This window comes from Lethenteron reissneri, chromosome 33, assembly GCF_015708825.2.
Source record: "Lethenteron reissneri isolate LAM-NWPU_2019-01 chromosome 33, ASM1570882v1, whole genome shotgun sequence".
Classification (NCBI taxonomy): Eukaryota; Metazoa; Chordata; class Hyperoartia; order Petromyzontiformes; family Petromyzontidae; genus Lethenteron; species Lethenteron reissneri.
In genome coordinates, this window is record NC_083811.1 from 11,149,495 (window position 1) to 11,164,432 (window position 14,938).

The window sequence follows — 14,938 nt, forward strand, 5'->3', positions numbered from 1 at the left end:
TGACGAACGGCGGCAGCTGGCAGTGACGTCACAGAGGGGGTGGGAGGCTAGAACAATGACGTCACGCCCCGTGACCAACAGCCGCAGCTGGGAGAGCGACGTCACGACCCGCCTGGGGGTAAGGGGGGCGGGGTGAATGACGTCACGCCCCGGGGGCCACCCTCCAACCCGCGCGTGACTACCCCCCCTCTCCCCACGCGCCCTCCACGTGACCTCGCACCCACCAATGGCAACGCGGCCACGCGAATAAACACGCAGCAACATCGGTGTTTTGCTTATACGGACTACGATATCCCAACCGCCCGACCTATCCGATGTACGTAATCCAATCGTTCTTGGGGGGGGGTGGGGTTTGCGTTACCTATACGGGCTATGGAATTCAAACGGTGGGCGGGGCTACCTTGGGCACCGCCCCCTCCCGTTGCTTGTCCGCGATGGGGAATTCAAACGCGGCGTCACTCACTCGACTGTCATGGCCTCCGCGAGCAGGGTGGACAAGGTGGGAGCCGCGCCTCGTGTACCAGCTACGACTGCTGCTGCTGTTGTTGTTGTCGTCGTTGTTGTTGTCATTCCTCGGTGTCTTTGTTAATGAACACGTCTGTGGCGATTGGTATATCGAGTGTTGACGGGCCGCGCTTGTTTGCTTGTGTGTTGGAATGTGATGGAGTGTGTGGGTGACAAACATCGCCACTTGGGGAGACAAAGGCGGCCGGGCGTGGTTGTTGCCCCCCCCCACCCCCTCGTAGGTGCTCGCGAACAGCACCTGCCCCCCCAAACAGTCTGTTAGAGGCGACACTGAGATTGGGGGGCGGTGATCTTTGTGTAAGAGGTCACTGCCCATGTTTACATCCGTATCGATGAGTACGCGGGGCCTAGCTCGGCTCGTTGTTATTCATGTTAAACATAACGATGGTAATCTTCACTTTGAGGCTTTAGTGACGGCAGGAATCTATTCTCTCTTTGGTTCATTCGGTAAAGTCACGTAGGTCACGTAGGTGACTTTATCGGCGACTTTACCGAAAGGATCAAAGAGTACATAGAGATAAAGTACAGCAATATGTATGGTACACTTCCCTCTGCTGCCCACAGTATAGACTCCACAGACTTTAATATTAAAATAGAAATAATTATTCAATTTTAATATCCCTATCTTCTATAATTTAAGATAATTATAACTTTTAATAATCTATATCGCATTGTAAAGCACGGTTGCAGTTGATACACATTTCACAATATTAAATCAAACAAATGTATTGAATAAAAAATTCATGTATTTAATTTTAAATGGATCTTATTTGCTATTAAATTTGCGTTATTTCATATCAGGATACAACCAACCTGCTGAGAGAGATACGTCCTTAAATGTTATTGCTGCACAACTGTCATATCAAACACATTTAAGCGCCTGTTATTATATACGTTTCCTATTAAGGTAGAATATTAATAGATCACGACGTTTCGATCGCAACACACGCAACCGTCATCAGGTGAGACAAACACGGCAGGAGATCGATACTATTCAAGTTATCTGTCGGTGACCCTTGTAACAGTGTTTTAACGCGATCACAGAATTAACCGATTAGGCCATTCGTGTGCCAAGCTTGTTGTGTTGTTGATCGTGTTCATCGTCAACAACGGACAAGTTCCATTGCTTGATTACGTCGCTCCATCTCCCCGGCTGGACGTCCTCTCGGACGCGTTCCATTCTGTAGCTACTACTCCCGTCACCGGCCATCATCATCATCACCGTCGTCATCCATATAGCCTTGTTGTTATAGATAACATCGCTAACAATTACTGTGCAGCAGTGCCAGGCTTGTAACAGTCTTACACGTTTTGGATCGCAGCACATTGGCTAACGTTAATGATTTGAAGCTTTCGTGACTGCAAGGATTCATACTCTTAGGTTTTTTCGGTAAAGTCACGTAGGTAAAAAAATAAAATTAAAATTAATAAAAGTAATAATAGAAATAAAATAATAAATCACGACGTTTCGGAGGCAACACAAGTCTCCGTCATCAGGTGGGACCGTCACGGCTAGATTTACCTTGAGACCGTAAATCTTGAGACAGTAAATCTGGCTGTGACGGTCCCACCTGATGCCTCCGAAACGTCGTGATTTTTTAAAATTTCTATTATTACTTTTATTAATTTTATTTTTTTACCTACGTGACTTTGCCGAAAAACACCTAAGAGTATAACGTTAAAGAGATGAGAAACATCGACTGCGCCAATTGTGTGGATGTAACGGGGCCTCTGGGGTACGGATGAATGAAATTGCGTCGATTGATCGGTTTCCTGGTAGTACGGTGCGGTGGTATTGCATTTTACGTGACAATATTCATTTTCGTGGCAATATACATCGACGTCAATCGGATTTGCTCCATTCACGATTGATCGATATCACTCGATTAATTAATACGTTTATTGATTGTTTGTTTTATCATGGTACTGTATGTTAATCTGGCTCAAATTTTCAGTCCATTATCGATTTAACTCTGGCTTGGTCAATTCATCAGGTCCTATAATTGATCGATTATTCAAGCTGCTTGCGTCGGTTAATACGGTTTTGCCGATTGTTCGTAATTATAGCTGATGCAATGCATTATCGATTCCATTTTAAGCATTTTAGATCAATCAATCACCTCGTCACCCACTTGGCAAGATGATAGCTCAACTGGCCCGACTTGGGAATCAAAGCCTGCGGCTGATTTTTTTTGCAAATCTGTTGTACAGTACACAGTATAGATGCACTGTACATATACGTTATAGTTTAATTTCGTCTAATGGTAAGTTTATTTTGAAATCGTTGTTAGAACACTTGATAGTTGGACCGTCGCGAGATCCATTCTCAGTCCACTCGGCCTTATCATCCCTTTGTGGCCGTTACAATTAAGTACTGTTTTGTTGAAAGTCAACAGTAGACTTATGGTGAGCACAGGCTTTGGCATGGAAATGCAGAATTTCCACCACTGGACTTGATGCACCATTGGAGATGAGTGTTGCCTCATTGCTCTTTATAGCAGGGGGACCCTTTGACTTGTGCAGGGTTTCATTAATAATTCTGTACACATTTACACCACAGATTTAATCCAATGTGCGTGCATTAAGTTGCACATTTGTAAACAGTCAAAACGTTGAGCCCATCTTGTGTTGATTTGGCAAATTCCAAAGATGTTACCCAATGTCTGCCACGTGCACTAATAGCACTAGTTTATGGCTTGGCTAGCTTGGCGTGTTTACATCAAAAAGTGATGAGTCTAACCTTTCCACATGCCACTTTTGGATTGTACTTTGTTGGATTGTAGGTTTCACGCCTTTTAAACACCATTTTCTCCACTGAAGAAAGCAAAGGCTCGTGCCACTGCTAGCAGAGCTGCCTCCAGTAGAGGGAAGTCGAAATGGTATCTCGAGAGTGTTAATTGGCATGCTCTCTTACATTGTCAAGGCGTCTTGAAAGAGACGGGAGTACCCACCAGACGCGACCTGTCGATCGACTAACTGTGGCAGACCTATTTATATGCTGTTGGTTGGACAGACGCCCGGGGGGATTTGAGAAACTTCTCTGTTATTACACATGTCACGCTGGGAGATCAAAACGGCTATCTAAGAATCGCCAGTCCCAATGTACTAACTAATAATGCTAGTAAGTAATATTCATTGTAAAGAGTTACTCATCAATGTCCACGATTTGAATATCACAGTCTGATGTGGTTTATTGTTAATCTCCCTTTTTGTATCCAGTAAAATATGACGTTGTATAATTTACATGATAAATATTTAACCCGTGTCATACCACAGGAAGGGGCTTCAATGATGTAATTTATGGGAAAAGAAAAAGGAACGGGAAAGGGGCACGGCTCAAGATGAGTAGCAGGAACAAATAAGTGCCAGGCAGGGAGGGGAAGGTGGGGGGAGAAGGAATGACTGGGCCAAAAAGTTGTGGATGAGAGGGTGATAGCAGGTGAGGGAAAGAGTGAGAGAGAATGTGAAAGAGCAATCACCAGTGAGCTGCATGGAGTGTGTGTTTTCAAAGGGGGTAGGGAAAAAGGAGGGATTCAGAGTGGGGTTGGCCATACCTTAAAAAAATCACGTGGTTTATGGAAGTTTTGAGCTGATTTAGATAGCTAGGTACATACCTGTTTCTTTTAATGACATTCCTTAATTATTCATGCACATACCTGGAGGTCGGCACTTTGGAGGTGCAGATGGTGGTGGACTGAACAGATTCTATTCCAATAATTGCAATACAGCAAATAGAATTCTTACGATGGATATTTTGTGCATTCTCTCCTTTGACCTAGTTTTGTTTTCACAACTCCAGCTGTTTTCCAAATTCCAACTTACCAAGAATTTAGCTAAGCTTATCAATTCATGGCACTCATGAAAAGGTCTTGAGACTCAGTGAGGCGTTACTGATTAAATATAGGATTATTTTAGTACCCTTAAAATAAGCTACGTGTTATTCGTGACCATGAGTGCAATAACATATGCTTTGCTTCTCTTTGCTGTGCTGTTGCTGAAACAGTCTTTTCTGAGGTAATGTTTTGGCTTTGTTAACAGTCACATGAACTGATTTTGAAACCGCTTTCTCGTATGGTCTTAGTAAGTGGGGAAAAGCAGGAAAGTGGTTTGACACTGGGAGCTAATTTCGAAGCTATTGGAAGCTGTGGACATTTCTCAACAAAAGCTGTAGGAAATTTTAGTAGATTAACCACTGAGCTTTCTAGATAAGCGTTTTCCAGCAACATTTTAGCAAAGCGTCTCTTGAGTCTCATGAGCTCATGTGGCCCATTAAACTATTACTTGTGGGTTGCCTAGGATTTTAAGCCAGTCCTCCACAAACACTGGAAATAATCTATTTCAGATGGGGGGGGGGGGGGTATCGTATAAGTAGTTTGCCTGATATTATGCGTGTATGTTATTGCTGCCTGTGCCATTCCAAATGCATAAAACAATGAAAAAAACTTGCCATAGTTACCTGTTCATTTCATATTTTGAAGCATTCCTTGAATTGTTGACATTTTCCATGTTTTTCAAGTGGACCTCTGGCAGCACTGCTATGCATTCTTTACTTTTTCCTTTTAAGGCAGTAAGTGTTATTGATGAATGTGTTGACTTTTTTGTCATTTCATTTATGGGTTAGGTGAAGCAGTCACACCCGGCTTCTTGCCACAGGGCCTTTAGCGGTTTTATAATGTTTTCCTGGCACTATAAGGTAATTTTCACAGTACTTGCTGATTTATGAACATCAATGTACATACTGACTATTGTGTGAGTACGAGGACACCCAGGATTTTTTATCATCACTTATACAAGTTGATGTATCTGTGTAGAGGCTTTATGAATGTATATGCCATGACTTCCACTCTTGGTGGATCATTGGAGTGGTTTAATAAGTGGCAATATGCTTGAGGTTCACGCTGTTGTAATAAAATGGCCTTCTTTCAAAACACTTCCCATGCATTTGGTGTATTTTGTAAAACATACAAAATTAAACGTGTAATATTGGTCACTGTTCATGATTAATTAGACTATTGCTCCGTTTCAAATTGTCTCAGCTGGTGTATGCCATTGATTTGTTAACTTGTTTATGGCACAATAGATTTGTGCAAACAATAAATTAATAATGTATGACACTTGCCTCTACCATGAAAATGTGCAATTACCACTAGAGACTCACCTGAGGTTTGCCTATAGAGACGAGTGCTATCTTAATAGTCACATGTGCAGGGAGACATTGCCACTATTGCCATGAGCAGAATTGATTAATAATTTCATCACAATTCAGTATTTAGAACGAGAAAACCTACGTATTTAAGCTTGGTAAAATGTCAATACATAACTTAATGATTATTATTAATTAATTGAGTTGTGTTAGGTCTTAAGTACGAATAATGCAAGCTGTATGTTTTCCAATTTTATATATAAAACACTAATATAATTATTATATCGCTGAAAAAATATTTCTAGATTACGTGGGTGTACCAGTCTGGAATGGAATGACTCATTTTTCATTGTCTTCTGATTGAGTGGAGAACACTGCCAATTTAGGACAAACTGTTATTGCGTAGATTGTTGTGGCAATGTATTTTAATTTAAGAATACCATTTGATTATCCTGGCTGCCACTGGATACCCACCTTCCAGTTGGAAGATTTTGAATTAAAATCCCCATTGGAGCTCACTTCATCCTATCATCTCTTGGGGGTTTATAAAATACATATCACTTGATGCCAAGTATTCACTCCACATTTCTGTGAACAGAGAAACAGTGACCAAGGCTGGCACAGCACATTAGGCCAAGTGATAATAGTGGAAAAGGGGTTTGCCGAGGACAGGTTCAGATATCAATTGCCAATATAATACTCCCTGACCCTGTGTATGTATGTATGTTGAACTTATTTGCACCGTACGTAGCCACACGTGCTAATCGGAGTGTTCTGGCATGTTGATAGGTGGTGTATGAGAAGGACGGTGTGTTCGTCCACACCTGCACCAAAAAGAACAATGACCAGGATTCGCTCATCCCTGGCATCCTTCGGCTCATTGAGAAGCCCAGCAACAGCCAGGGGCGTCCCGGGGCGCCTGGTTTCCAGGTACTATTGACCCCCGAGGGCCGTCAAGGGATGGTTTTTGTGATCGTACATCTACTTGCTGCTACCTGTTTTACCCCTCTTATCTCGCTGCACTATCTTACTCATACCTCCCTTAGTTAAGCAGACCAAAAGCCTGCTTGTTGAATCCCTCGGTCAACCTGTGGTGAATGGAAGGGTGTTCTTTTCCGATGCTAACCTCTATCTGGTACTATCTCCCCCTGCTCATCCACACTCACTGTTGGCAATTTTCCTTGTTTAAGTCACAGCTCCAATTCTTCTCCTTCTCTTCCACCTGTGACTGATCAAATCTTCCTCTTTTCTTCTGCCTGTGACTGATTGCATATTTCAATCATACCACTCCCTCAGCCATTTCCATCTCATACAATCACTTCCCCTGCCCAATGCGTGTTCCTCATGTATTGTATAATGGCAACCAGATAATAAAAAGAAATGAAAATGAATTGCAAATACACTGCATAATTACCACCTACGATGTATTCAAATTATTTTCATTACTCTGCAGTGAATAACATCGTAACATATAAGTTGCTATGTCTGAGCCTAGTGAGTCTAAAGCACTTCTATAGTATTAAAATTAGTTTTATTTTACATGGTTAAAACATTTCGATTTAAAGCTTTCGTGACTGCAGGGATTCATCTTCTTGGTTCTTTCGGTAAAGTCACGTAGAATGGAAATAATAAAATAATAAAAATAGGTCATTCAGACTCTGTATTCTCGACAGACCTGTTCTTCACCTGAGGACGGCTGCTCGCGTTGTGGCCGAAAGGTCGTGAGAATTGTATTTTATTATGTTTTATTTTTATTATTTTATTATTTCCATTTTACGTGACTTTACCGAAAGAACCAAGAAGATGGTTCAAACATCTCACCTTTTCATGGTGTGGTAATTTTCTTCATAAGTGGACAATCCAGGTATCCCTGAGTGCGGTGAAGTGCAAGCCACTTGGGCAATGCTCACCAACGCAAACTTTTGCAGGGAGTACAAATTGAATCTATCTGGCGACCCCCAGATGCCATCGAGAGGCTTTGCAAACTCAATACGTGGTAGTCAACGTGTCCATTGCGTTTCGCATGCCCTACAGAAGAAGATTCTCGTAGAGACACATGAGGTGTTAGGACAAACCAGTGAATATAATCGGGCTGTGGACTTTCCAATGGGCATTCTGGTTATAGCGAGACTGCATTTTTCTGTATGTTGCCGTGTTACAGACAAGCCGGCGTGCACGCATGTATATTATCTGCATTTTAGTTGTTGTCTTATATAATTGCTCATACTGTTAATAACTAATTTTCTGTGTTAGTCGTTAATATTCTTAAAAAACTTTCTTGCAGACCTTCCTACCCATCGTTTTAGTCAGTATTTTCCATTGTGTGTCCCTACTGTTGTAAAGCATATTGATATGTTGTTGCATGTAGATTGCATGGAAATTAAATCGTATTATAGTTTTATTTATTTTGTTGTTTCTGATCATTTTGAGTCTACATTTCATACCAATGGCTGTGGGTCATCAGTCGAAGGGAATAGTATTTAGTTTTCTTCAACGTAATTCACTACTTGCCACTCCGACGTCGTGATTACCCACTACTCTCCTGCTGCAGAAAATGCTTCCACTTTGTTGCCTAAAGCTTCTTCAGTGTCATTCGTTGTGTTGAAATGTTTTGCTGGTGTTGGGGAATATGTTTATTGGAAGCACGTTTTGATCTTATTTGCACAGGGCACCGATGCCTTTATAGACTGGGTGCCTGTGGATGAAAACGGAGACCAATTGCATTTGCTCTGCCCGAAGAAGGTACGTGTCTTTCTTCCATTAACCCAAATAGCCCTGCTAACAGCTGAATAGGTCACGTATTGTACCTCGCACACACACTCAAAATTTGTCTCCGAAATAAAGAGTTGCTTTAGGGAAGCCATGTGTTACAATTCTATTTTATGTTGCTTTGCCTTTTTTAAATGTTTTACACAGGGAGATCATTGTGCTTTATACATCCTCCTGCAATTGGAGTGAACAGCTAATAAACAACAATATGAAATTACACCGGCACTATGGTTCTGATTTGTGAGGGCTCCATTTAGGATTTTTTTTTGTAGCAGACGTGATGCTATAATTTTAATGTTGTGCAATCGGTGAGATTGTCATTGGCCTTGCTCTTCTACCCATCTGCGTTCCGCTCGTGTTTATGCTTGTAATATTTGGCATGACTCCCAGCAAATTCTGTCCTGTATGTTATGCCTTTGCCAAGGGCTGCCAGTGACTCTTAAGGTGGTAAAAAACAACTGTTTCTGCAGTGCGGACATAAAAGGTCAGTTAACAGAAGAACTATGCAAAATATAATCCAAATGTAAACTGACCAGTTTAAGATAACACACACATTTTTTTTGCATATTTGTATTGGTTGCTGTAACAACTATGTAACATAGAGTGCTGCCAATTGTAATGAAAGCTGTGCAACCTCTTGCATTTTCTGCACAACATTAATTTAATTAAGCCTCACTTTAATTGACATCCCAGCTGCTGGCTTAATTTAGGTTGTATGTCAGATGTGGAAATCGGTTGACGTTAACAGTGCTGGCATATCATTAATAAATAATTAAATCGCCTGTGGCTAGCCACATCTCAAAATTGGCAAACACAGCAGGAATAAAATATTTAAAAATACTTTTTTAAAAAACACGCTTTAATGAAATGTACTGTCCGAGCTTCCCCTCCCCCTGCCCCTGCCCCCTTCCCCCATCGCCCCTCCCCTCCTTCCACATCCCCCGTCCCTCGGCGTGGCTCCCCGAGGCTTGCCGTGACGTCAGGGACCCCGTGGTGATTTATAGGCAACGTCAGTTGAGCGTGGACAATTAGAGCCGTAAACGTGGACAATTAGAGCCGTAAAAAAGATTGCTTAAAAAAATATATTTTTATTTTTAATGATAGAATATAGTCTTGTCATCAGTATGACACACCTATACCAAGTTTGCAGTCGATACGACATTGGGAATACGGTTGAAATTGAGTTACAAGATTTTAGGAGACGACAACACACAGAGTAAGTTAAATAAAAGCGTGTAAAATGTTTAAAAATATATATTTAGGATTTTTTTTATGATAGAATATAGTCTTGTCATCAGTATGACATAGGTATTTAAAGTTTGCAGTCGATAGCACATTGAGAAGTGTGTAAAAATTGAGTTACAAGATTTTTTTTGAGGCTACAACAGACGGAGTGAGTTAAATAAAAGCATGTAAAAACAGTCTTTGCTATACCGTAGGTGGCATTACTTTCGAATTACTCAAATGTGCATTGAAACAGTACTTGTTCTGCCTCCACATTAGTACTTTTATTTATATTTGGATCTTTTATAGCAAAAGTTCTATCTTGAAAACACTTTTGGGATCTTGTTTCTAAAATCATTTTTTTAGGTTGGCAAATAATGACAGTGTTCCCCTTATATAATTGGTACAATACACACTGAACAGAATGGCAATGCCTGCATGGGCAAAGACAAGTCACATGTGGCTACTATTAATAATGATACGTTTTACAAAATGGAGAAAAATACCTCTACAACGAGTGTGTTTAAGAGCTGCGCGTCACTCCAGCTTGTCTTCAGGCACACTCAAACCATGCTTTGGAATGTGAAGATTGAGCGTAAATGCCAAACGCTCCAACAACAATACGAATGCAGCAACATATTAAATAACTTAAGATTAGCAGGAGACCTGGACTCGTGACACTGAAACATTGTAGTAAGCTCCCTGACGACCGTTGCTCCTAGGGCTGATAAACCTGGACATCGCGCTCATATTACTTAATTTCCTGTTTTATTTGGTTACATTATTCGCCTCTTCTGCTTCCTCGTTAATCTGCTGCTCCTAATCTTTGCCCCCCTACTCTAGCAGGGCAGCGAGCCCAAGTGCCTCCATACAGCCCCCCATTCGAGGGTGTATTGTTCTGGGTTCGACACATTTTCGTAATTTGTATCTTCCTCTGCGATGCCACATTCTGGGTTCTTGAAAAAAAAGATAAATCAGGATAAACGTCCCAAGCTATTACTACAACTCTCTTGTTTTCTAAGTGTGATGTGCTGTATTGCATGTAGAGTGCTTAAAATAGATAATTACCATGGAGATACTGGCACTTGTCATCGGAATGCATAATTTCAACAATTGGCTCAAAGGTGCCAAGAGAGATAAGCGTTGCTCCCCCTCCCACTCAATATGAGCAGGAAGACACTTTCACTTTGAATAACCATGCACATTTTATCAAGTGAAACTCACTCTTTAGTGAACCACTTAGTCACTTGCAATGGCATGTGTTATGGTGTTGCATTTGTCTAAAGTTTTATAAAAAATAATGTCCGGGCTATACTAATAGGGGTTTTCCCCTTTTTTCTGGCAACAAAACTGACACCTTTTGCAAGGAATCATGCTTACATTAACCACAATACCTGCAGTCAAATGCAAACAAAAAACAATACTCTGATAATTTATGCATTGTCTTTGAAACTGATTGGTCCGCACCAGAGACAGCTTTCTTTGGAGCCTAGTCTCATATGGTGTTCGACCAGATGACGCCAAAAGGCGCACAGTTCAAAGACAACGCAATACCAGAGTAATGAGAGCTCGGGGTGAGCAGCTACATCATGGGATCTCTTTTGCCAGTACCAAAATATACTAATAGGGTTTTTCCCCTTTTTTCTGGCAACAAAACTGACACCTTTTGCAAGGAATCATGCTTACATTAACCACAATACCTGCAGTCAAATGCAAACAAAAAACAATACTCTGATAATTTATGCATTGTCTTTGAAACTGATTGGTCCGCACCAGAGACAGCTTTCTTTGGAGCCTAGTCTCATATGGTGTTCGACCAGATGACGCCAAAAGGCGCACAGTTCAAAGACAACGCAATACCAGAGTAATGAGAGCTCGGGGTGAGCAGCTACATCATGGGATCTCTTTTGCCAGTACCAAAATATACTAATAGGGTTTTTCCCCTTTTTTCTGGCAACAAAACTGACACCTTTTGCAAGGAATCATGCTTACATTAACCACAATACCTGCAGTCAAATGCAAACAAAAAACAATACTCTGATAATTTATGCATTGTCTTTGAAACTGATTGGTCCGCACCAGAGACAGCTGTCTCTGGTGCGGACCAATCAGTTTCAAAGACAATGCATAAATTATCAGAGTATTGTTTTTTGTTTGCATTTGACTGCAGGTATTGTGGTTAATGTAAGCATGATTCCTTGCAAAAGGTGTCAGTTTTGTTGCCAGAAAAAAGGGGAAAAACCCTATTAGTATATTTTGGTACTGGCAAAGGAGATCCCATGAAATGTCCGGCTGTTGAGCTGCCAACGTTGAAAGGAAAGAACTGTGCTGATGTTTGCCTCGGAAAACAAAGCACGTGTCGTGTTACCTTCATAGTTGAAAGAGCAAACCGAAGCTAAGTTTGTGCGATATGGGAAAGAAAACAAACAGAAGTCAATCACCAAAAATGAAACACCAAAGTTGTTTTCTGCCCAAATAGCTATGAGGTGATCCTTTTTTCCAGTTGACAGCCTTAAACCAGTGGCAGGAGTCAGTTCATAGGACAACTGTTGTTGATTTCCCCAAACGTGGTACTAATTTATACTAATTTTATTGATCCTAAATTCATGAATCGCCACCACTGACTCCGATTTAAACTCGCAACCTAATTGTGTATTCCATGCTTTCAGCACTTTGCCTCCTGTATGGATAATACTAAACCCAAATAATGTTACGCATAACTGATTTAATTCCAAGATTGGCCTGTTTTTTATCTGTTTCTCCAATGTGGGCTGAGGTAAAACAAAGAAACATGGCAGCACAGAGAATTGACCAAATACATGTAGAATGCTCTCTCGCACCTAAACAGTTTAACATTATTGAAGTTACAATGATTGAGTGGCACTAGCCAACGCTGGAAAGTCACCCAGTAACCAAGTAGCCACATTCCAAGGCTTCACCCGTGCACACCATGTGCGGGCCCGCGGGGTAGATGTGTGACCCCCCCTCCCGTTTTTGCCTGTACTTTATTTTGCCAGGACTCAAATGCGGTTGTGGACTGGAAGCAGCAGCCCACGGGGGCAGCAGCAGCGGGAGTTTCGGTGTCGGGGCGCCCTGTCCGAGCAGACGACGTGGATCCAGGATACGAGCCAGACTGGGCCGTGGTGAACACCGTGGGCTACAAGAAGAGAATCGGCTCTGAGAGTGAGGGTAACGACCTCGCACAACTCCAAATGTAACTTATTGGGGGTGGCTGGATTTCTCTGTGTTCCAAATGTTCCTTTGTTAGAGCACTGAGCCAGCATTATCTGGAACCGAGGTTGATTTCCTCATCTCTCATCTTAAATTAGGCCATCTTCTGTTGGGTTCAGAGCCTGACTTCTAATCTACGTTTCGTTCCTGACCTAAGAAGATGGATGTTTTTCCCCAGACTCGGGACCATATATGGCAGTGTTCTTCACTGCAAGGCCTGCGGGCGCTGGCTGATGTGCGGCCCCCAACAATACACAAATGTGAAAGCACTCCTTGCAGGCGATATGGCGGCCCTCACACTGATGTCTTATGGGTAAAAGTGGGCCCCCCTCTAAAAATTAGTGAACAACACTGATATAGAATACGGGGTTTAGCGACACCCCATGCTCAACCGAGTGGGGAAAACACGTTTTGTTTATTTATGAATCTGGTTCTCAAGTGATTAAAGTTTGGTATGTGCTTGGACACCATTGATCACACACAAATAGATGTAGTTTCATTTAAAATATTCCAGCTCTGAGAAACTGTGTGCCTTTCGTAGGATGGTGACATGGCCCAACAGACGCATGCTCACCCCTTGCTCGCTAAAGTTTATGGTTCGTATCCAGCAACCGCCCTGGTTATTGTTTTGGGTGTATTCGCTGTATATGTACGTCGTCTACTTCAGAGTGGAATTTAAAGATCTTGTGTCGTAATTTACAACAGTAGGTCAATTGTACCAGCACCATGGTCCAAACGTGCTAAGTTAAAAAAAAATACACATTAAATTGGGATTATACAGAGTAATCATCACCCACGACTGCAAAAACTTCTGCAGGACCCTCCTGAAAAAAAGTATAATAATACAATTGTTGGTTTAAAGGGAGGCTTACTAAAGTACTGCGGATGTATCATTGGTGGAATGATTGCTGTATAATTATTAATAAGTATTTTTTTAAAAATCGTGTAACATCAGCAAGGTGCCAGCACTTCTGTTGCCCTGTACTCACATTCCCTCCTTCTGTTTGGGATGAGACCACGTTTTCAAGAGTATTGAGTTGATGCTTTTAGTGTGGGTTCCAATGGCTAGTATAGTCCACTGCATCAGAGGTCGCAAACGGGTTTTGATTCCTTACCCGTACCCGGCCGCACCAGGGTCGCAAATGGGTACCTGTACCCGTTCCCTACCCGTACCCTACCCGAAATGAGTGACAAACGGTTACTCACCAGTGACTCACGGCCTACCTGTACCCGTACCCGGCCGCACCAGGGTCGCAAACGGCTACCCGTACCCGTACCCGGCCGGGTACGGGTAGCCGGGTATCGGGTAGGGTACGGGTATCGGGTACCCGGTTGCGACCTCTGCACTGCATACATGAATCACATAATTTGGCCTTCACCTCTTTTTGTGCTAAATGTCGGTGTCACTCAAGACACCCTGTGACCTATACTCTAAAACAGCTAAAGACACAAGTTGTATCGGTTTTGGTGAATGCCATATTGGACAGACGACATAACTAGTTTACATGTGTTCTTTTTTAGATATAATGGGTATTTATTCATATTGTGCTTGGATTCCAGTTGCACATTTGGGACACAATGTTGGTGGTAATGAACAGCAAACATTGAATGTTTGTGTCTAGGTAATAAACATTCTGTGTCACCATAGCCTGGTTTCAGGTTCTCACAATTGTTAATGCTTTTTTAAATTTTTTATTGGGGGGAAATTGCTATTGCTATCAGCCAGTATCATATTATATAAATGTGTCAGAATTTTCCACTGGCTGACGCTGCATTTGAGAACGGCAAACTCATTTGGTGGTGCTGTGGTAAGCGTTGATGCACGCTGACCTTGTTTGTATTTGCACTGGCCATCAACGTTTACCTAAGAGGAGAGCGCAATAAATATTTTCGAGCTTGCTAATTTAACGGACAAAGCCAGTACACTGTTCATTTATCGGCAAATTAATTTGCATGATACCAAATATGTGGGCATAGATGTACCCGTGGCATAGATAATTACACGTATTATTGTTTAAACGTTTTAGCGGAGACACAAACTGCTAT

At 41.9% G+C, this 14,938-nt stretch overlaps 1 protein-coding gene across 2 annotated transcripts in view; it reads left to right on the forward strand.

The window, feature by feature from the left end:
- The first annotated feature begins 443 nt into the window (after positions 1–443).
- TBC1D15 (TBC1 domain family member 15) overlaps positions 444–14,938 on the forward strand; it is a 30,600-nt gene continuing 16,105 nt past the window's right edge. The window contains exons 1-4 of one of the 2 annotated variants that reach the window (XM_061564612.1): positions 444–499; positions 6,458–6,598; positions 8,336–8,410; positions 12,679–12,850. In XM_061564612.1, the coding sequence (XP_061420596.1) occupies positions 473–499; positions 6,458–6,598; positions 8,336–8,410; positions 12,679–12,850 (415 nt within the window). In that variant the 5' untranslated portion in view covers positions 444–472. The remainder of the gene's footprint in view (positions 500–6,457; positions 6,599–8,335; positions 8,411–12,678; positions 12,851–14,938) is intronic. The other variant, XM_061564613.1, reaches the window with a different exon arrangement.